The sequence below is a fragment of the Talpa occidentalis genome, unplaced genomic scaffold (genome assembly GCF_014898055.3).
Source record: "Talpa occidentalis isolate TD23 unplaced genomic scaffold, MPIMG_talOcc4v2.1 talOcc4.9, whole genome shotgun sequence".
NCBI classification, from domain to species: Eukaryota; Metazoa; Chordata; class Mammalia; order Eulipotyphla; family Talpidae; genus Talpa; species Talpa occidentalis.
In genome coordinates this window covers 26,234,561-26,257,394 of record NW_023605305.1, presented here as the reverse complement: position 1 = coordinate 26,257,394, position 22,834 = coordinate 26,234,561, and the positions used below count along the sequence as shown (strand labels likewise).

Sequence of the window (22,834 nt, the reverse complement as noted above, 5' to 3'; positions counted from 1 at the left end):
TCCTCAACTAGAAGGAGTTTTTAAAACACACCCTGGGTAGACATGCCTGGAAGGACACAGAACTCCAAGCTGAACTGGGGCTGCCAGAAGTTAAATAAGAGGAGACTCCAAAGAAGAGGAAAAAGCCCCTTCTCTCTACATGCAGATAAATCATTACATGGCTAAGAAAATGGGCTCTAGACTCAGCCCAGGCTCTGTCACTTCCTAGCCATGTAACTTTAGACGGGCAAGTTGACTTCTCCAAGACACCTGTCATTCACACATGAAATTAAATCCTGTAGAAAGGGCAATAGTGAGGAATCAGAGAAAATACAAGCAAAATGACTTGCACCAGATTCTGAGAACAAAAAAGCAAAAATGAAGTCCCTTCATCAGATTGTCACTCTGTGTAATGAGGGCATTTGAGGTGGTTTCAGGAGAGGATTTATGAATATGCAGCATAGTTATTCCAGAAATAAATAAGGATGTACATAAGGATTTGATGGAAAGGGTGCTCATCACAAAGTTATATATGAAAAGGAAAAAAATGAAAATAACTTAAAAATCCATTAAAGTTATTGATGGTTTATGGTACATTCTTGCAATGAAATACCCTGAAGCATTTCATAATCATAATTGCTTTGGGAAATGTTAACTATGACACAAATAATAACTTAAAAACTGTATATAATATACAATTTAGGGAGAATATGCTTAGATATAAAGGCAGGAATGTAGACATTAAACAGTGACTACTTTTCAGGGTGGAGATGAGAAGTGGGGTGGAAATTAAAGGTGATCTTTATGGTTTTCCTTGCACATTTTCCTCTATATTTTCCAAATTTTCTACTTTGAATATGTATACTTTAGTGATCAGAAAGCATATATATTAAAAGAAAGAGGAGGCGGATGAACAGGAAGTGAAGGAGAAGAAACAGTTTATTGGGGCAAAGGCACAGCTGGAAGTCCTTGCACAACCCCTCCCAGGGCCACCAAATGAAGCTGCAGCCACAGCAGCTCAGCAGGGTCCCTTGCTCAGAGCTTTGACTGGAAAATGAAGAAGAGCTGTTAGGTCTTTTATTTCATACTTTCTACATGGAGGTAATAAACATCTGATCACCATACAGAGCTCCAGGATTTATTCTTCTGATCTCATTGGCCAGGACGGCTCCTTCTTCCCTTATGCTTTCATTAACATATATATTATATCAACTTCATAATAACCTACTTTATATTAACGCATTATTGAATTAATGCTAAATCATAAATATATTTTTGGATTGTTAATGTCATTCTGTATTACACTAGTAAGTCCCTATTTGTTGCATCTGTAGATATTCTACATATATTGTCTTCCGTGTTGATAATACTACTAAAAGTAGGGTTATTGTCCTCATTTTATACTTAGAACAGGAAAGGTCATCACCCACGTAGCAGATATCATGCAACCAAACTAACAGCATCCCTTCTGGAAGTGGGTAGAATGTAAAACATAAAGGAACAGACCCATGAATGGATAAAGGAATGCATAGTCCTGTATCATGAGTTACAAAGTGGACAAATGACTTCCTCAATTTCCAGAGTGATTATGGAACCCCTTTATGAAGAAAGTTCTCCTAGTAAATACAAAATATGATTTCATTTCCTAAAATTCAACATGCATGACACAAATTCAGGACCATTGACATCATAACAATTATTGAGTGTTCTGGCCAATGATTGGCTTACTAGCCACTGATGTAGGTATTCTTTAATTTTTCTCAGCAGCATTTCCCAGTTTTCAGTGTATGCATCTTACATCTTTTTAGAAAAATCATTATCAATTTAATGAGCAACAGAATGGGTACCCCTTTAAAAAGAGTTAATGGTGTTTCATTTTAAATTGCATTTCTTTGGTTATTCATTTGTGTTTTAGGCTTTGTCAATTACCTGTCTATATACTTAGTCCATTTTCTATGTAGGTATTTGTTTCTTCAATACTTTGCAAAATTCTTCATACAGTAACATTTTTTTCCTACTATATATGTTGAAAATATTTTCCCCAGTCACTTACATTTAAGTTTAAAACAGTTTAGTTTCAAAAATTTCTTTTTTTTTTTTAAAGATTTATTTATTTATTTATACAAGCACTGGGTATAGTCAGAAGTGTGGGAGGGTGAGAGAATTCACCAGAGCCAGAGCGGGGAGCAGAGCAGGCAGAAGGACCGAAGTACACTGCTGAGGGGAGCAGCGGGCGGCAGGAGAGGTCTGCGCGCCATGTGGGACCCTCCTCCAGTGGCCGGGGAGCAGCCGGGGATCGAACCGACGCTGCAGAGGCTGCGGGCAGCTTCGCAACCCAGCGCTCAACCGCTGCGCCACCGGGGAGGCCCTCAAAAATTTCTAAATCAGAAATAAAACACACAGCGGAAGTTCCCTTGATAACTCTAAGCAGCTTAAGAAAACTCTGCAAATCTTCGAATGATTAGTTTACAAGCACACAGCACAGAACTTGGCTACACAGTCACATATGTCAATGTTAGCTGTAATAATAAATAGCAGGAACATAATAATTAAGTAAGAGTCTTTAGAAACCCACCCAGACCCGTCACTTGTCCCCCTTTATGTTCCTCGAGTGACAGTTAGCTGTTGCCCCATTTCATCCTTTAAACTTTCTGGAGAGTAAGCACTAAAGGGATCTCTTCTCTATCAAACCTAAGGTTCTTGAAAAAGCAAAACACTAAGAAGAATGAAGAGAGAGGAATGGGGGACTCACCACCTTTAGAATCAGGGGCCCTTGTCCCTCACCGGCAGAGCTGGGGTCTCCAAGCTGAGAAGGCTCCCTCCCCCCATCCGGGGAGCCCAGGTCTTGGGCAAGACTCTGGAGGTGGGCCTAGGAAAAGGTCATATTTTATTCTAAAGCCCTCAGGGGCTCCCTCTGCCCAACGACTGTCTTCTAGTTGACCCTATATACCAACAAGCCCCGCCCTGCCTGTCTACTCCTGATAAAGGAATGGCGCAAAGAAGAGGCTCCCCAAAAGCGAGGGAAACTCCAGGTGCCATCGGCTATGAGGGCCCTTGGCCCCTCAGCTCCCTTTCCCTCCCAAGTTATCTGCCCAGTAATATTCTATGCCATACCTTTTGATTCTACCACACCTTTTCTGAAAGCCTGCTCCCTCACTTTCCAAATTCGAGTAAATTTGAAGATTGGTATCCAAGACACTCACCAATCAGCCACCTTCTTTTACTCACTACTTATATCTCCAGTTCCGCCCCGACTCATGCTTTCTGACAAGTGGACTTGCTTACTGTCTCCCCACATGTGATAAGCCCTTGCCTGCCTGTCTTGCTTTCATAATATCCGTAATTGTGTAATCATAATGTCCATGATTATATATTCATAAGCTCCATAATTGTACCCTTAATGATGCATTATGTTTTTATATATTTTTGAACTTCATAAAGTTACAGAGCACCTTGTACATCGTTCTCCATGGTTTCCTCTTTTCACTCAACATACGTTTCTGAGTCTAGCAGACAGCTGTGGGAGCCACATCAAGTCCCTTTAGTCTATTCGACTGCAAGGTAGCTGTGACTTGCAGGCAGGCTGCCAGGAGGCCACCTCACAGGCCACAGCATCTCTCTGTCCATCTGACTGGGCACTCTACAAAGCCTGGGGGCTGTTTAACCTGTGTGCCCAGGAGTTCAGGAAAATTAATGGTAGAGGATCAACCTGCAGTGATGGGACTGTGGGAAATGCTCCAGACTGGCACCTGCAGGGGGAGAGTTCTGAATCATCTGGCATCCAGAGGGTTCTCAGCTGGTGGAGCTCAGTAGCTCAAGGTCATGAGTAGTTTAATAATGTACACTTTATCATTTTTTCTTACCTTTTTGTTTATTCACCATTTCTTATTCCTGGGATCACCTCCGAAATAAACTCTTGTACTGAATGATTTATATCATACTCTGCTTTTGGTGGAGTATATATGAAGATGCTGAAATTCACAGATGAAGATGCTGGATTGATTCACAGAATGCATCCATGCCCCACAGGATGCATTGTGTGACCACACCTTATTGACAATATGTTTGTAATAACACTAAGATATTATTTGCTTTTCTCAATGTTCATAGTTTCGATGATGCTTCAAGAACGATGATGGGGGAACTGCTGGCAGTTTACATCAAGGGGGTGCTCCCTTGTACTAATTTCATTATATCTCAACCACTGAATACCTATCTTTTGAATATTTGGTGTGACAACACGGGAAGTAGGCAGAGCAGTTCCAGTGCATATCAAAGAATGATGGCTTTCTCTAGGAAAAGTGTTTCAATAGCTGAAGTGTGGGCAGGGTGAGACAATTGAGACACGAACACCATTCTTACTGACAGACTATTTGGCATTAAGTGCACTTGTCACTTCAAGGAAAACAACTGACAGTTTTTGTGGCTGAAAAGAAAATTCGATATCTGAGTGAAAATTCAAATTTTGGAAAACTTTATCTGCTACTGTATGCTTGACAGCTTCCCATTAATGAAAGCCTGGCAGTGACATTAAAGAAAGAGAATTTTTTTTTAATGTTGTATAATGAAATGTCTCATCTTTGAAAGATCTACATAATTCAGTGAACCAATAATTTCCAAATGACTAATACATATCTTGACAAAAATCATGAATAAGTGAAAGATCCATTCAAAAGGCAAGGTAAACCAGCATTTTAGTGTAACAGAATACAAAAAGTTCATTGGTGGGGTTTAGATTCCATGTTGCAATAACCTTTTTCAATGAAGTCATAATTATATTTAAAATTTGTTTTAATTCCATTAATAATATGGCAAATTTTTAGAAATATAATGGAAACTCTTTGGGGTCCTCAGTCATTATTAAGTGTGTGAATATGCTACTTTTTAAGAGTGAGAATACATTAACTAGAAATTATGCTAAATTGTTTTTTGTGATTGTACCTATTTTTTTTTTTTTTTTTTTTTTTTTTTTTAATAGAGGCATGTTTTTCTTTATTTATTTGTTTGCTTGTTTGTTTGTTTTGTTTATACATGCACTGGGTACAGTCAGAAGCGCGGGAGGGTGAGAGAATTCACCAGAGCCAGAGGGGAGAGCAGAGCAGGCAGACTGACGAAGTACACTGCTGAGGGGAGCAGCGGGCGGCAGGAGAGGTCTGCGCACCATGTGGGACCCTCCTCCGGTGGCCGGGGAGCAGCCGGGGATTGAACCGGCGCTGCAGAGGCCGCGGGCAGCTTCGCAACCCAGCGCTCTACCGCTGCGCCACCTGGGAGGCCCGTGATTGTACCTATTTTAAAACAATTTTCACTGTAATATATTTACTGCTTTCTCAGAAAGAACTTTATCAAATAATCTACTTCGCGTTATAAAATGGATTTCTTCTCTGCAATTTTACTTTTGGACTTCTAGCTCCAAAAGTGGAAAACAAAACACAGGTATATAGATGTCACTCATAACCCTGACTATAGTGGTAACTCTAACATTTTTTATCTATACGCTTCCACTTTTTTTCTTTTAAAAACTCTGGCTATGCTACACATAGGAATGAGTAAAGCTTTTACTTCGCATTTCCTTCAGTCCTGTTAAGTGAAAAATGATAACCAGTTATTTGAATTTGTAAACTTACTGTAAAAATTTGTATTTGTAAAATTATCGCTTATCAGTGAACTTTGATACCGGAATTGTCAGGCCTAGTCTCCCAGCCAGGAACGGAGCCCAGGCTGCAGGGGCAGGGCTGAGTCCCAGCCACTAGACCCCCACGGGTTGGTGTCTCACGAAGCCGCAGCAGGGACTTCGCAGACTGTCAGGCAAGCAAGTGAGAAGAGGCAGGTTTGTTTAGAGAAAGAAAAAGTTTATTGAGGAGAAAAAAAGAGCAGAAATAAAATGGGACTCCCAGGCCAGGAAACCAGGCCTAGGAGGGGCAAGGAAGCCAAAGTGGAGTCGTGTCTCAGGGAACATAGACCTTCTTTCCCTCATTATTCTAAAGCTCCACCATCTCTTTGTGATTGGTCAGTTCCCGGCTGTCTCACTTAATTTGCTACTGAGTGGGGGATCTTCCTAACAGCTTTCTCTTTCCCCATTTGTTACATCTTTATCTTTATGGCCCAGTCCTCTGGATGGGCATCCCTGCATTGAAGTTAAACAGCTGCCCTTCTAAGGTGTCCATAAATTAAACCACTCTCCATTTCTCCAATCTCCGCCTCCCTTTACCACCTGAAGGAAACCAGGACCAGCGTTAACAATGTTGTCCTTGGTCCTGAGATGTTTGTTTTTCCTAGTGGAATGGGTTACTTTCCCTTGTTTGTCCTCATCTCTGAAGCCTCCCTAAATTCTTCAGAGGTCCCCTCTTGCACTGTCCCTAAAACTGCCTAATTCCTAGCTTGCCCTGTGTCTCAACTTGAACGTCTCTCTCTGTTTATATTGGCTATTTACACTTCATCACGATTTCCATTTTCAAAATACTGAGGCAAACAGGATCTGTCCTGATAAGCTCGTGAACCAGGAAACCGGCGCGCAGCATGCCCACTTTTCGAGTTAAAAAACCGAGGTTCACAACGTTACATTTCTAGGCCCAGGGTTCAGGCCTCACCCTTCAAATTCTAGCAGTTGTCCCCAAAACCACTCACGCTGCGAACAGCTTTTTCCTGTGGCAACTGCGCCCACCTCAGTCTCACGGCCCACGTGGTGGCCAGACCCCGCGCACGCGCAGTCCTGCCTGTGGGCGGGGCCCCGGTGCGCCCCACCTCATGGTCCACGTGGCGGCCAGACCTTGCGCACGCGCAGTCCTGCCTGTGGGCGGGGCCCCAGAGCGCCCCGCCCCCGGCGCTCCGCCTCCCTCCCGGCCCCGCCCAGTCCGAGGCGCGGCGGGCCGGGGACTCGAGGCCGGGAGGTAGGAGACCCGAGGGTCCCCCGGCGGGGCCTTGTCCGCGGCGCGGCGGGGCCCGGAGTCCCGAGGCCGGGGAGCCAAGGCGGTATCCCGAGCGCCGCCGCCGCCATTTTGCCCGGGAGAGAGCGGCCGCGCGAGGGGGAGCCTCCCCTGGGGCCGGGCTTGGGCCCAGGGCGGGGTCGGGCGGCGGAGGGCGGGCCCGGCGGGCCGGGACCCTGGCGCTGTGCGGGCGGAGCCGGGACGCGGCTGCCCGGCCGGCCCCAGGCCCGGCCTCCCGGCTGCCCGCTGGGGGCTGCGGCCGCTCGTCCCTCTGGCCTCGGCGCCCTCGCCATCCTGCAGCCCCGCGCCGGGACTGCGCGCCGCCGGGGGCGAAGCGCCTTCCCTCGGGTCTTCGCGTCTGGTCCTCACGCGGCCCCCGCGGAGGTCAGGGAAGGGGCCAGGGGCTCATTTTGCAGACTGAGAAAACAGAAGCTCATTGTGGGGAGATTTGCCTGAGGCGGTCCGGCGGGGTCGTGGCTGTGGGCGCAGGTCATGCAGCTCCCAAGCCCACACCCTTTTTGCCGGGCTTCTCTGCCCCACCTGTCAAAGGAGGGCGCTCCGCTGGGGGTTCGTTCCGCGACGGCAGTTGTTTGGGGCTTATTTCGTGCATGCTTTTGTTTTTTAAGACCAGCCTCTTTCTGTACCATCCAAGTCAGAGCTGACGAAGAAGTATTCAGACGCTAAGAGCTGACGAAGAGCCATGGATACACCTGCACGTAAAGAAAAATCCAAAGTTAAAGAACCTGTCAGCAGAGTTGAGAAGGCCAAGCAGAAATCAGCCCAGCAGGAGCTGAAGCAAAGACAAAGAGCAGAGGTGAGATTAAGGAGGGGCTTGTATACTGTAGTCTGCAGGAGGTGATGCTAGAGTAGAGAATGTGAAAGAGAAATGTGATGGGAGCCCTACCTGCCTCCTAGCAAACATGTCCTCCCAGGTGTAGAGAGGGTATTACTAAGGGTCCAGAATGCTAAAGTGGCAGTCCAGAGTCCCATGCAAAGTTAGTGTCAGAACCCCAACCAATACCTGGTCTCCGGAGGACTCCTCCGACAGTGGGTGGGGGTGGGGGTGGGAGGTGCTGAGGGAAGTAAGAAAGGTGGAAGAAAAGGAACATGTAAGGGAGGGGACAGTGTGAAAGAGAGCGAGCATCAGACACCCCCCCCCCCAACACATGCCTTGGATTTGTCCTGCAAAGGAGCTGCTCATAACCAGGAAGAGAGGCCCAAGCTTAACCCACCAGTGTGTTCCTTTGTTCTGCCAGCATTTACTATCAGTTTGAGAATAAAAAGTTTAAACTGTTTACACTGTCTCTGTGGAACCACATGCGCACACGAGTAGTTTTAGTATTTAATATCAGGGAAAAGCTTGTTGCACCCTAGTTGTTTTTTTTAATTTTTGAGAAATTTTGAGATACAGAATAATAGATTATTATAACAGACATCTGGGTGTTCAGTACCCCAGCTTGGTAGTGGTGACATTTTGTCATATTTGCCTGCAGTCTTTTTAAACAATAAATTATATGTAAATTTGTGGGCCCCTTTGTCCATATCCTGCCTTATACCTTTGTTTCCTCTCCTTGGGAAACCACTATTATTTTTCATAATTTTATATTTTTTTATAATTTCATATTCAAATATATTCATTGATACCCATTAACAATATATAATATCCCTTTGTGTTTTTAGTTTTTACTTTAATAGAACTCCAGGTTTTATTTTGCATTTGCTTACAGTAGGCTTTGGGGAACAATTCATGTTAATTCGAGAATCTAGTTTGTTCTTCATCACTGCTTAAATAATCTATTTTCTGAATCCACTTTTGTATGTTTACCCAGTCTTCCGGTTATAGACATTTAAATTATTCATAGTTTTGTTTTGTTTTTGGCTATTACAAACACTGCTGTAGGAAAAACTTTTCAGTGACTCCTTTGGCACCTGTGATACGACTTCTGCAGGGATATCAATCTAGAAGAAGAATTACTGGGTACATTTAAAGCTTTGCTGGATGTTGCCATATTGCTTTCAGAGAGCTCATACAAGTTCACACCCCCATTAGCAGTGTAAGAGTTCTCATTCCTCACTCTTTTCCAACACTTGTCAGTGTCACATTTTACGTTTTTGATAACCTGATCTATTCATTATTAAATACTGAGCTGCTATTATGTGCCAGGCACTGTTGTAGGAACCAGAGTTGCATGACCAGACAAGACAGAGCAGAACCCCCACCTTCATGAGCTTGCATTCAGTGGGGGAAGGCAGATGACAAACCTCGTATTAAATAGTGTATTTGAAGTTAATCCATGAGGTGAAATCTACCTCTGGATTAAGGCCTACCATCTGTGAGTGGTAGACCTGGAACCTCACAAATTGTCCCTTTTCCTTTACCTCTCCTGTGTTCATCCAGGCCCCCAGGTGAGGGCCTGCATTGTGCTGTGAGGGCTGCTGCAGGGGCCAGCCTAGGAAGCTATCCTTTGTGTACATCATAGGGACAGATGTTGAGGACATTGTTCATGTTCTTAGTGACACTCACTCTTCCAATGATATTCCGAAAGTTGGATTTATTTGTCTGACTTCAAATCCTAGTTCTCCATACAACCCAGTTCTTCCCATGGGACCTTGGCCAAGATACTTAAGCTCTCTGAACCTCAGTTCCTCAGTAACTTCTTGGTAAAACGAGGGTGATAAGTACCTCACAGGATTATTATAAGAAACAGAAATGTTATCTGTAAAGCACTCAGCACAGTACCTGCCATGGAGATAACACACAATAAATGGCAGTGGTTGTTATCAAGAATCATTGTGCTTCCAGGCTGTTCCAAATCACATTGTGCTTTCATTGTGTGGACTTCATAAATTGAACAGCTAATCATGGTATGTTGTTTGCTGACATGTAGTAGGGAATTTGGCACTTGTGGAGCTCTTCAGATGTGGCAGGCACGGGGCCAACCTGCACATGCACCACCGTCAGGGCTTTCTCATGATAGGGCTTTAGGACAGGTGCTACTGTCATTCCCGTGTCAGCCTTCCTGGAATAAGCCAGATAACAAACACATGTCCCTCTGTGAGGTAGCGGTGTTATCCTCATTTGAAGTGAAGTGATTGGACCAGAACCCCTTTGATGTGGGTAGATGCCATTCTGGCATCTTCAGATGACACACATGTTGTGTCTGAAGATATGTGAGCAGCTGCTCCCATTGCTGACGCATCTTTTCCTCCCATTCAGATCTACGCCCTCAACAGAGTGATGACAGAGCTGGAGCAACAGCAGTTTGATGAGTTCTGCAAACAAATGCAGCCTCCTGGAGAGTGAGCCACCTACGTTCAAAGGACACGGGACCCTGGAGGCTTTGTTTGTGAGCTTGTACCCAGTTTTAAACTGAGGTGGCCCATTTGGAGCCTTACAGAACTAGACGAGAAGACACTTGTGTTGTTCCTAAATCTGGATGAATCTGAACTTCCTATATGTAACTTCTGCGTCACTGGTTCCTCCAATATGAATTGGCCCAGCACTTGCTGAAGAGACTTATTTTATTCTTCTAAGGCAATAGATTCTTTTAAAAAAAAAAAAACTTTTTTCTATTATTTGAGAAAAATCAGTGTTTCTTATGAAACTGTAAATCTCCAAAAATACAAATAAAATACTAATGAAATGTTCCCTTCCTCACTTTAGTTTGGGTATGCCTACCTGTAAAAAGTAGTCAAAGGACTGCAGCAGGTAAGAAGGGAGGTGAGGACAAGGGAATGTAGAGGATAGGAGAGAAGATAAAGAACTTAACTGTTACCATTCTTCATTCTTCCTGGAGCTAAAGCTCTGCAGACCATAGAGAACCTAAATTTTTGCCACACACATATAAATATGTGATTCAGATCGGTTCCTCGAGAACCCATCCGTCCACCCACCATCTCCAAGTGCAGAAATGTCAGGTTACTTATGCTGCAAACATTTCTATCAGGAGTGGTGGTGGTTCATACCTCAGTGTTAGCAGCAGAATGAATTTAATGCTGAGCAATAAGAGAGATTATTCATTCAGGATATTTCATTTCCATATATTCCTCAGGAGTAGGGAGAATGATGTCAGAAAGTGGACTATGTAGGGGGATGAGGCAGATTACTTAGGGCAAAAGAGTCAAACACCGCCATCCCTTTACTCTCCACACTGACAATATTTTCCCTACTGTGGCTGGGAACATCCCCAATCCATTCCTCTGACCCCTGCTGCCTCTGAAATCACTGTGAATAATGTTCTCATTGCTGGACTTGTTTTAGGTCTTCTCTGAATTTGGTCAGTTCAAAATTTAGTATTTTTGGAGCACCTACTATGTCCAGGCGCTGACAGTGTGCTGGCTTTAAGACTGTATGTGGAGACGTTCTCAAAGTGGAGTTCCTAAAATATTTTGATAAAGGGTAGCATCACTGAAAATAGAGTACAGCATTGAGGACCCCAGGTATATTTATAAAATTCTCATCACATCATAGTCAGCTTGTCTGTAACTCACTAGAGGACATGGTGAAATCACTTCATCTACAAAGTATTTTGAAGGGTAGCTCTGTGGGAGGCAGCAGAAAGTAAACTACAGGAGTTTAAGATCTAGTGGGGCACAGACATACTCATCTAAGCATGAAAACATAAATGATATATTACATGAATACAGAGTAAGGGGGTCAAGGAGCTATCTGTTCCTTTATAGTCAAATCACAGTAATGAGGACTTCTTTGGATTTTTATTTTTAAAACCTAAATTTAAATTTAATGCATATTTGCCACATACTTTGAACTGCAGACCTCAAGAAGTTAGAGAAAAGGTAATCTGGTGACCTAGTTAGGGAAGGGGCAGACTAACCAAAAATCTTTTTTAGTATAACATCTGGAGCAGAAAGTCCAGAGGCAGTGCTAGGAGTCATCATTTCCAGTGAACTCAAGGTCTTCGTCAAGTGCAACTTTAGGGTACTGTACAAACTATTCTTTTTTGATTTGTATTTTAGCATATGAAGTAACATTTGAATGTCTGGCATTTTTGAGATTAGGGACAAAAACACATAATGAGATCCTGAAAACCAAACCATGTCCTCGAGCTGCCAGTGTGTCTACTCTAAAAAAAGCAAAAGGCATGAATTTTGACTGCTGAACTACAGAATTGTAAGTTTCAAGTCTCTGCACATTCAAACAGCAATGAACAGGGTGATGTGATGGTCCTTTGATTAGTTTTGCTGTGGAGAGTCACAGTCTGCAAGTTAAGAAGTGTTTCAGTAAGCACCTCCCTCCAGATTAATCGCCATCAGGCAGGCCCAAGATGGAGGCAATGCCAGTGTTGAGAGGTTTCACTCCTTTCCAAGGAGTTAACAAGCTGGGGACAGCTGGAACTCAAACTTGGCCCAAATGTAACTTGGAAAAATTCTGTTCTCTGTGATATAAACAATTATTTTCCCTTAGCAGTTCAGAACCCTGAATAAAGGGGAGGGAGTGAAGGCCAATGGTCTGCTGCAAGTTGCTCTGGTTCAGGGTAAGAGACTGATGACGTACATAACACGTGCATAACACAGTGAAAAAGGGAGCTTTAGTGAAGATAAAGCAAGGTGTGGCCCAACATGCTGGCATAAACCCCACGGAGGCAAGTGGGTACTGATAGAACTATTCAGTTTCCTCCCTGCTGTAGCTTAAGACACATTGCCTTGCCCCATAGAGCATCTGGAAAGAAGATGTAGGAGAGCGACCACATCAGGCAGTAAAAAGCAGTTATGGAGAATGGAAACAAAAACAGCATGATGACACCTGGAAGAAGAAAACAGGCAAACATGCCATGGTCATGAAGTTATCTTGTAAGTAGCGCCCACCCTCTGCTTGCCTATCCCCTCCTTAGTTCTCATTCATAGTGCCTAAGAAACAAAAACAAATGAGACATGAGTCCTGCCTTTAGGAAGTTTTGTCTGTATGTAGCTGGACTTGTAATCTAATGCAATGTCAGGTTTCATTTAGATCAGAAACCAGTCCTAGCCAAGAATAAATATGAGTTGACCAGATTTCTTTTAGGGAAAAATATACGTATAAATACACAATATATACATATGTATGTGTGTGTAAACATGTTTCAAGTTTAACATGTGATAATGGCCTATACAATATTAGACATGCAGAGAAGAAACAACATAGCACACCTGAAACCATTATCCTTAGTAATGCTTGCTTATGAGGTTGGCCTATGTATGACCAGTATCTGGGAACTTGGAGAGTAAACAGTTCCCTACACCAATATAAAACTTTCCCTAACTGGGAAGAGTGGCTCACTGCGCCTCAACAGTACAAGCAAGATTGCTTATGCTGACACCTGCTTTCCTTCTTGGAATCTGGAATTCCGGGATGTGTTTGCCAGAGGGTGCTTTTGTAGCCAGTCCTTATAAAAGCTTTGAGCACTAAGTCTCTAAAGCACTTCCCTCATGCCTTATGTCCTAATATGTTGCTGCAGGAATTGTGTCCTGCGTGACTACTGGGCAAGGACTCTTGGAAGTTTGGTTCCTCCAGACTTCACCCCTTTACTGGTTTTGCTCTGTATCCTTTGCTGTAATAAACCTGAGTCATGTGTGTGACAATATGCAGAGTGCTGTGAGTTCTAGAGAATCCTCGAACCTGGGGTGGCCTTAGCGGACCCCATTTGGATTTCAGATTCACTACCAAAAGATAAAAGGGCATCAACATTTGTGGAATATTTACTTTGCTCTAGGTATTCTGTCATGTACGTTACATAAATTAGTTCACTTTCCATGCAGATAAACAGAACAGGGTAAGAGAACTAGGGAATGCTGGGGAAGGCACTGGGTGGCAGTGAGCAGCCCTAAAGATGACCAACAGGGACGGTTCAGAGCAGCATTTTCACTCACCTCCTAAATAAACTATTTTTTTCCAATTCTCAGAGTCCAGGATTTCATCATGTGGGTAGTAACTCTGGTCCATCATGAATAGAACCATGAGTGAGGCCATGCAAGAGAGAATGAAAGGATTGCCTTTCGTAAGAAGGGAGGTGGAGGCCAAAACACAGGATGCATAGGGGCAGGGTAGGCCCTTGTACACGAAGGGGATGTCTGCCAGGGAAAGAAAAGGTGGAGATTAGCTGTTTTACTCTGCTAAAGGCATCTATGTGAAGCAAGTTCCTTTCTCTTTGGGTCTCCCCCCACCCCCGACCCCCACCCTCAGCCCATGATTATGCTCCAAATCCCTTTAATCCCAGGGCAGGGGCAAACCATAAAACATTTAGCTATTCACAGAAATGATGTCTGGGTTTGCATTGCATAGCCGAGTTCAAGCAACAAACTAGGACCAGTCACATGCCCAGGCCCCAGAGAAGCCTCTATAAAGGGTGCTTTGAGGTCTTGTAGTTGGCATCTGCAGTCCCTTGTGTTGTGACCTTAGGCAAGACCACTGTCCTCACCAGAGCTCAGTTTCTCCATGTGTTTTGGGAAACTGGACTGTGACATATAGTTCTGGAGTCTGTGAATTGACATGCTCCATCTAAAGGTCACACAGTGAGAAAGAGGCACAATTGTTCCAAGAACCAAGGGTCCTGATCCCCAGACCGCAGGTGTGCCAGTATAGCCTGCAGCTGCCAATGGGCACAGGTACAGGAGAAGGAAGAGGGACTCCATAGAGGGAGGAGTCGATTACTGAGCCCTAAGCTTTGGGCATCCAACGCTCCTCCCTCCGAGGTTCCCTGCCCCAGCCCTAAGACTTACCTGAGTTGCACTCACAAGTTGAATAAGAACACAGGCGGAAAGAAGTAGTTAAGATATAGATGATGGCCAGGAATCCATTCAGAGTTCCGTTCACACCTAGGAGCATGGCTGAGGCCAGGCCAAAGGTGGTGAAGACGGCAAAGTCATTCAGCTCAACTCCTGCTGCAGAAGGCCCATGGTTAAAACTTAACACGCACACATACTGTACTTTAGCCCTGGGGTGGGGGTGGGGGTCAGGGTGGCAACAAGCAGGGTCCTGAGTCCCAGAGATCAACAGCTGTTCACCCTGTTTCTGTAGATCAAAGAGGGGAGTAGTCCTCCTGGCTTAGCCTCATACTGACCATGTGACTCAGGCAATTGCTCTCCCTCTCCAAGGGTGGACTACTATGGATACAAATTGAAAAGCTCTGGAACCTCTTTTCAAGCAGTAGCTTACATGGAAATATTTTATTGTATTTTAAACCAACTGCTCTGTTTGGGAGAATGTTTCATGTCCCCACTCCTCCACGCCACCACTCTCCACACCTACCACTCCCACTCCCAGTTCCCAGAAGGGCCCTGAACAGGAGGCAGGGAAGATAACGAAATGGAAAACCAGGGTGTGGACAGTCCCAGGTCACAGGAGCCAGGTCTGGATGTGGGGCTCCTGGTGCTGCTCTGGGGCTGCTTCTGCTACTGGAGGGATGGGGCCGGGAACAGCAGCTCATGAAGCCTGTTGATGCTGGAGGATGAAGGAGGTGACCCGAGACAGGGTGTCCTGGGGTCAGGGCTTAGGGGTCTGAGGCCTGGACTCACCTGATTTGGAGCAGATGTTGAGGTGTCTGGTTATAGCCCCAACTGCCATGTCTATCAGAAAGCTGACAAGAAGCATCCAGCAGGCGCAATGGGATCTCCTAGAGTGTGGGCAGCAGACCCAAACAGGGCAGCCCTCTCGTCGTCTCCTCTGGACAGCCACGCCACACACACCCAAAACACTAACACACATCCTACACTTGCATGTACACACACCCACACTCCTCATGTTCCCCACTCACACCCCACACTGCTTTTCACACTCCACCCTCACACCTCGCATATACCAGCATACCTGCTACGATCTCAACCCATCTTAAAGGGGTGCCCTGAACCCCCAAAGTAATCACTAAGGTCTCTTCCAAGTCTAAATCCCAGGTATATTCAAGAGCACAGCAGTCCTGAGTTCTCTCCCAGCCTCTGCTACCATCTTATTGAGAATTCTCAGATAAATCACTCCCACCCAACCGAGGTCTCTGTTCCTCCATCTGTAAAATGAGGGGCTTGTACCAAACGATTTCTTTAATGGACATAGGGACTGTTCAGATGAGCTATTTCTCCCAAGTGTGAGTTTTGGTAACCTATGTCTTTTAAGGAAATGGTCCATTTCATCTAGGCTGTCAGCTTTGTGGGCACAGAGCCGTTCCATTATTAAGCTTTTAAAGGCTGTGGGATCCATGGCCATGGCTCCTGTTTCGTTTATGATATGGGTGCCTTGGGTCTTCTTTCTTTTTGTCTTGGCTAGTCGGACTAGAGGCCTATCGCTTTTATTGATCTTTTCAAAGAACCAGCTTTCGGCTGCACTGCCTTTCTCTACTGACTTCTTGTTTTCAGTTTCAGTGATAGCTGCTCTCATTTCTATGATTTCTTTTCTTTTACTTTGGATCTAATTTGTTCTTCTTTTTCTAGTTTCCTAAGGTAGAGGCTTACAGTATTCATTTGAGATCTTTTTGTTTTTTTTTTCTAAAACTTAGTATTTTTATGAGCAGTTTTAGGTTTATACCACAATCAAGAGGAAGGTAGAGATTCCCATGTACCTCTGCCCTCCACCTCTGCAAAGCCTCCTTTATTAGCAACATCACTCATCAGAATGGTGCATTCTGGCTCTTTGTATATATCAGGGTGAATCTACACTTATACATCATAATCAACCAAAGTCCAAAATTTACCTAGTGGTTCACTCTTGGTGTTGTACATTTTGTGGGTTTCAACAATAGTATACTAACATATCACCATCATGACTGTATTGTATGGAGTACTTTGGCTGTCCTAAAAGCTCTCTCTGCTCTATCTATTCCCATCTTCTCCCTGGGAAACCACTGATCTTTTTAATATCTTCGTAGTTTCGGAGATATATTTCCTCCATTTTTTCCTTCTCCAAGATGTCATATAGTTGGAGTAATTTAATATGTAGCCTTTACAGATAGGCTTCTTTCATGCAATAATGTATATTTAAGGTTCTTCCATATCTTCTCGTGGTTTGATAGCTAATTTCTTCTTAGCAATGAATAATACTCCGTTGTCCAGATGAACCACAGTTTATCCATTCACCTACTCAATAAATCTTGGTTGTTTCAAAGTTTGTCAATTATGAGTAATATAAACATCCAAGTGCAGGTTTCTGTGTGGACATAGTTCTGAATTCATCTGAATAACGCCAAGGAGTGTGATTGCCTGGTCCATATGCTAAAGAGTAGGTTTTAGTTTTATGAGAAACTGCTTGTCTTCCAGAGAGGCTATGTAACAGGGTGGTGCCCAGGGAAAGGGGTGATTCCACCCAAGGGAAGGAGGAGCAGGGAAGAGAAGCTGAAGAGGAGCCTGGGAGAGAGATGCCGAGCTGGAAGAGGGAAGGAGAGTTAGACCTAGAGGACACGCCTGGAGCAGAGGGACAGGTGAAGAAGCTGTGCTTGCTTCTGGGCCTTGGACTTGTGCCAGGGTCTTGGAGGGCCATCTTCCAGCTTTTTCTCAGAACAATGATCAATCTTCTCAGTTCAGCAAACTTGCAAGCAGTATGAGCTGTGTGCCAACCCAGCCCAGGGGCACATGGTGCACTGATCTGGCTGGTTCAGAATAATCACCTGAACTGCGAAGCCAGCTGCTTCCAATTTTGGTGGGTCACTTTTGCTGTCACAATGCCACCAGAACATCTCTGACAAACACATTCCTGACACTGAGCTCATGCTGTCCTAGGCAGAGCTTCCCTCAAAGCTTTATGGTGCATTTCAAGGCTTTACTTCAGTTGTAACGCTGTCTGGAGTCAAGGCCACCTTGCCAGGTTTGGGAACACCAGTCTCAACTCGGCCCACAGAGTCAGCCCCAGCCCCAATAATTTTGCAGATGTCCAGAGGGGCAGGTGCAGGGCTTGTTGGTTGGCCACGCTAGGAGCAGGATACATGCCAGAGCTTCAAGCAGCGTGGTTCTGCGGACATTGCCATCTTCATGGGTGACTTTCCGTCCTTTGAAGCAAGGCATGTTAGCACTTGGCTCCAGCATGCTGTCACCATTCCAACCAGAACTGGCACAAATGCTACCGTGTCAGGATTGAAGCCAATTTTCTTAAAGTAGGTGCTGACTGCCTTAGCGATTTCCTCGTACTTCTCCTGGCTGTCGAGTGGCCTGTGCGTTCCATCTCACACCCAAAGCATGGGCCTAAGGGCGTGCTCATGGGTCCCCATTCTTAGAGATGCCAGCTTCAAATTCACCCACAGCAGCAGCCACAATCAGAACAGTATGGCAGCCTGAGATGTGCCTGTAATTGTGTTTTGATAAAGTATCTGTGTCCTGGGGCACAGATCATCAATGATGCTCACATAATACTTGCTGGTTTTGAATGTCCATAGAGAGACTGGGATGGTGGCGCCATGCTCCTGTTCAGCTTTCAGGTTACCCAAGACCAGGGAGGAACTCGAGGGACACCTTTCCCATCTCAGCAGCACCTCCTGGAATTTTTCAATGGTTCTCATGTGGATCCCACCATATTTGTAGGTCAGATGACCAGTTGTGGTGGACTTGCTCTGATCGACGGGTCCAGTCATGACCATATTAAGAGGCTTCTTCTTTTCCATTCTGTCTGTGGCTTTCAGGACACCTATGTTCCAGCTAAAAAACCTATTGCAAAAAGTTGGTGCATCTTTTCATATGCACATTTACCATCTGTATATCATCTTTGGTGAGGTATCTGTTAAGGTCTTTGGTCCGTTTTTTGATTGGCTTGCTTGTTTTCTTATTGCTGAGTTTTAAACTTTGTAAACTTTAGGTTATAATTCTTTAACAGTTGTATCTCTTGCTATTACCTCCCAGTTTATGACTTGTCTTCTAATTCTCTTGATATTGTCTTTCACAGAGCAGATTTCTTTTTTATTATATGGGTTTAATGCTATAATTTCCTCCTATGGAATGTTTAACTGCACCTCAAAAAATTTGACAAGCTGCTTTGTCATTTTCTTTTAGTTCAAAGTCTTGTTTTTTTTTTTTTTTGATACTTCCTTTTTTTAGTCCATATATTATTTAGAAGTGTATTGTTTAACGTCCAGTATTTTGGGATTTTCTAGTTAACTTTCTGCTATTGATTTCTAGTTTAATTCCACGTTAATTCTATTAATTCTAGTTTAATTCCATTCAAAGCATAACTTGAATGATTTATTTCTTTTAAAATTGTTAAGGTTATATTTCATAGCCCAGAATACCTTCTATCTGGTGAATGGTTCACGTGAGCTTGAGAAGAATGTGTATTCTGCTGTTGTTGGATGAAGTAGTCTAGAAATATCTATTGAGTCCAGCTGATGGATGGTGCTGGTCCTTGCTGCTTTTCTGCCTGCTGGATCTATCAATGACTGAGAAAGGAGGATTGAAACCTCCAACTATGAGAGTGACTCACCAGTTTCTCCTTGCAATTCTATCAGTTTTGTCTCATTTGATGCTCTAAATGATTTTCAAAAGCTCTTTCAGACCCTATAGTCAAGGGTTCTATGCTTCTGTCAAGCACATGCTTCCAGACCTTTCTGAAAACAGCCACCAAGGTTACATACTTACCCGAGGAGATTATTCCCAAGTCTATACCCTGACTGCAATGTTTAGTGGCCTAGCAGCAGCAAAAAAGAGCCTCATCCCAAGCCTCGCTGTCCTCAAATCAGCCTCTGCATTTCCTTTGCTTAGACTCATCCTTTGTGTCAAAAGGGGAACTGAGTCTAAATAAAAATTCTGGTTCTACTATTATGGCATGAAAACTGTAACCCTAGAAGATTAGGCTGAACTAATAGATTTTCTGCTGCATGTTTGCCATAGCTTATGAGACTTAAAACTTAGAGAATCACAGAACTTTCAAACTAGAAGGAACCTTAAACATCTCAGGTAAAATCATCTTATTTTATATATGTGAAACAGATCCCATGAAGTTACTTGCTGATGTTATAGAGATCAAACAGATTAGGCAGACATAACAGGCATTTTAAGGATTCATCTTTATCTTTAGAGAGCTGATTTCCCAAAGGCATTGAAATATGATACAATTATAGAAATATAATTTCTTAACAACATAAAGAACAGTGCTAATTTCAATTATTTTGCCATATTTAAGAATTAAAAAAATATGAGTGGTAGCCTGTTTAAACAAGGATTGCATAAGGGATAGCATAAAGGCTGCCAGAACACTCTTGCTTTTCTCATAAAAAACATTCTAGACTGGCATTGCTGGAAGACAATAGAGGGCATAGTACAAGCTCCTTGTTTTAAAAATGGAGAAACTGAGTCTCAGGATGTGTCCTAACCAGGTCACAGATAGGTTTGTGGTGAAACTGAGGCTAGGACACTGGCCCCTTGGCTTCCAATCCACTGCAATTTCTCCTGCCCCAGCTGGCCCCCATGCCAGCCTGGCCCTGCCTGGCTCTCTAAGCTCCTCTTCCCTTCCGTCATGCCATTGGCTTCAGCTCTTGGCTAAGAGCTTGCTGGGTCCCAGACCTACTTGCAGAAGCTGCAGATGATGGAGAAGAGTCCCAGGATCATATTGGCCAGGGATAACGCATTGGCAACATCCTTGCAGGAAAATTCATTCATCTGGGAGGGACTCTGGTCATTGGTCAGGAAGAAACTGGTGCACTGACCTGGGATCCAGGAGAAGGCCAAGGAGTTCTCAAGGTTAGAGTCCCCAAAGGGGCCCCCCCGGACCATGTATCTCCTGTTCCCCCAGACCTCATCCCAGAAGTGCACCTCCCAACACTGTATCACTGACTGGAAGGAGGGAGACAGGTGAAGACAAAGGTGCAGAAGGCAAGCGCCTTGGAAACATTCAACAGCAAAGCGAGTGCACAATGTGGCCACAGTCTCCACTCCCTCTCTGACTGCACCCCTTGCCCATAGCACAGACCTTCTCCAGCCCAAAGATTGGCCCTCCTGGCACCTCCATGGCTCGGGGTTGGACAAGGGGCCCTGGCTCTTTCCTCAATCTGAGAGATGAGTCTTTTGTCATCAAGAAGTTGTTTGTTTTTTTTTAATTAATAACAAAACTATTTTTAATACCTTGTGGTAAACCCTAAAGGAATAAAAAAAGCACTGGGGTGGGGTAACCCCCTCACCTCCAGGAGTGCCCCAGGAGGAGAGGCGACTAAGGGGAATGGGGCATAAAGGGGGCCTGCTGCAAGTCCAGGCTCCACTGCCCCAAGCTCACTGCCTCAGGACAAGGCTGCACCTGAGATGCCCCAAGGTCCTGGCTCTGACAGGCCCCAAGCGGACAGCAGGCCCAGCTCCACCCTGGGAGAGAAGAGAAACAGGAAGCCACCCCCACCCTCCATCTCTGCCACCTCCACCTGCTGCCAGAGGCCAGCAAGCCCCAAAGGAGACCCAGCCTCTTCCCTAAGTCGGTCTGGAGTCCCCCCTGCTCTCCCACTCTCCCCTCCCCGCCTGCTGGATGAATGCACCACCCCGATGGAGAGATGGGAGAGGTGGAGCTCGCGCACTTGCAGCCTCTACTTCCACGTGGGCCGGCAGCTGACTGCTCTTGGGGACGGAGGCTTACCTGGGACAGGACATTCCCCGATGGGGCGGGGTGTATGCTTTCCCCAATTCCTGCGTGCTGGAGGGGGTCAGCCCAGGTGAGGAGGTGGAGCTACAAAGGTCCCAAGCCTCTCCGCCCAGGCTCTTAGCTCACAATCCCTGAGGAAGGGGTGGGGCAGCAGGGCTGTAGGGGGAAGGAGGAGGGGCCTCCTTTGCAGGGGGTCCCTAGGTCTTCCAGGGGACTCGCAGGAATGGAGGACTCTGGGAGGAGGCATCTAGGGTCTCCATCGGGAGAATGTGGGAAGGTTGGCAGGTGAAGAGGTTCGAGTGCTCCTTGAGAGAGGGGGCAGAAGTGACTTGGGGCAGATTGGGCTGTAGAGGAATGCTGGATCCAGAGGCCATGGATGCTTAGAATGTAAGCTCTGGCCGGCAGGGCTTTTCCTGAGCTTGTTTCATTGTGTCTTTGTGCCTGTAAGAAAGCTTCGGTATATAGTAACCCTTCCCACCCCCACTCCATCCCAATGTTTGTTAACCAAATCACAGGCTAAGTCGTTTACCTTCTGTCCTGAAAATGTAACAGGGTGGTCCCCAGGAGAGGGGGTTCCCTGCCCCACCCAAGGGAGAGTGGAGCTGAGCAGGAAGAGGAGAAGCTGAAGAAGAGACTGAGGTAGGAAGCAGGATGGAGCCAGGAGACCTGGAGGAGGCGCATGGAGCCTAGAGACACGTGAAGAAACTGCGCTTGTCTTTTGGTCGTGGACGGGGTGACACAGATGTGGGTGAGACCTGTGGGGAGGTGACAATGGCAGCTTTTATCTTGATGTTGATTTTGCTCTTTTCCTTCCGGGCTTGTCCGGTTGTGACCCTAGTGGGTGGGTCCCCACTGGAAGATGCTTTAGACTTGTGGCAGGCCTTGGGGCCTTGCTCTGGGCCAATCCCATTTGGATGGACTTTTACCCACGAGGGGTCGGGTAAATTTGGGTGCTTGATTTAGAAACTAGATTCTTTGCCTTACCTGTATTGTTTCCTAGTTTTATTAAAGTTCCTTTTCATTAAAGTCTCCTATGTTTTGTGTTGATGCGGCAGATGGCAGAACCCATTTAGAATAGGCAGGTTTGCGGGGCTTGGGCTGCCCCTCTCCCTGTCCTATAACAAAAACAGAAGGTTTAAGTAGGGAAGTTACATGGTCACTGGTTTAGAAAGATTATTCCAGCAGCCAGGGTGGAAGGCGAATCTGTAAGACAGCATGAGAGAGGAGGTGGCTGGCGCAAGGCTGTATGTTGTTGGACAGCAACAGAAAGGAAGGAGAGGCAGTGGTCAGCCTAGGGAGCTGGGAGCTGGAATCCCTGGTGTGAACGAGGAGAGGAGGTCAGAGTGGCTGAGTGTCTAGACTGGGCAGCTGCAGGAACAGCGTGCTTCAGGGAGAAACTCGTTGGTAG

The 22,834-nt window shown here is 45.2% G+C and overlaps 2 protein-coding genes across 6 annotated transcripts; one reads left to right on the top strand and one right to left on the bottom strand.

Annotated features, from left to right (window-relative positions):
* Window positions 1-6,808: 6,808 nt before the first annotated feature.
* Window positions 6,809-12,961, top strand: SVBP (small vasohibin binding protein). 4 transcript variants are annotated; one of them, XM_037499647.2, is made up of 3 exons: window positions 6,809-6,866; window positions 7,555-7,716; window positions 10,120-12,961. In XM_037499647.2, the coding sequence occupies exons 2-3, from the start codon at window positions 7,603-7,605 to the stop codon at window positions 10,204-10,206; spliced, it is 201 nt and encodes a 66-aa protein (XP_037355544.1). In that variant the 5' UTR covers window positions 6,809-6,866; window positions 7,555-7,602; the 3' UTR covers window positions 10,207-12,961. The 4 variants fall into 4 exon arrangements, with proteins under 4 accessions (XP_037355544.1, XP_037355542.1, XP_037355545.1 ...); XM_037499645.2 differs by having other exon boundaries at window positions 7,529-7,716; XM_037499648.2 differs by lacking the exon at window positions 6,809-6,866 and adding an exon at window positions 7,208-7,286.
* On the bottom strand, window positions 12,412-21,541 carry TMEM269 (transmembrane protein 269). 2 transcript variants are annotated; one of them, XM_054691026.1, is made up of 6 exons: window positions 21,421-21,541; window positions 20,371-20,509; window positions 15,414-15,511; window positions 14,619-14,780; window positions 13,770-13,970; window positions 12,412-12,666 (listed from the first exon to the last, which is right to left on the bottom strand). In XM_054691026.1, exons 2-6 carry the CDS (start codon window positions 20,460-20,462, stop codon window positions 12,530-12,532), a joined length of 690 nt encoding a protein of 229 aa, XP_054547001.1. In that variant the 5' UTR covers window positions 20,463-20,509; window positions 21,421-21,541; the 3' UTR covers window positions 12,412-12,529. The 2 variants fall into 2 exon arrangements, with proteins under 2 accessions (XP_054547001.1, XP_037356618.2); XM_037500721.2 differs by having other exon boundaries at window positions 14,619-14,777.
* Window positions 21,542-22,834: the final 1,293 nt, after the last annotated feature.

Bases quoted from the DNA above. Each gene is read 5' to 3' on its own strand.
- TMEM269 (XM_054691026.1), bottom strand. From the start codon at position 20,462: ATGAATGAATTTTCCTGCAAGGATGTTGCCAATGCGTTATCCCTGGCC. The intron at 14,781-15,413 runs GTGAGTCCAGGC...GGCCTTCTGCAG, and splicing joins CAACATCTGCTCCAAATCAG to CAGGAGTTGAGCTGAATGAC. The intron at 12,667-13,769 runs GTGAGTGAAAAT...TTCTTCTTCCAG, and splicing joins AAAAATAGTTTATTTAGGAG to GTGTCATCATGCTGTTTTTG.
- SVBP (XM_037499647.2), top strand. From the start codon at position 7,603: ATGGATACACCTGCACGTAAAGAAAAATCCAAAGTTAAAGAACCTGTC. The intron at 7,717-10,119 runs GTGAGATTAAGG...CCTCCCATTCAG, and splicing joins AGCAAAGACAAAGAGCAGAG to ATCTACGCCCTCAACAGAGT.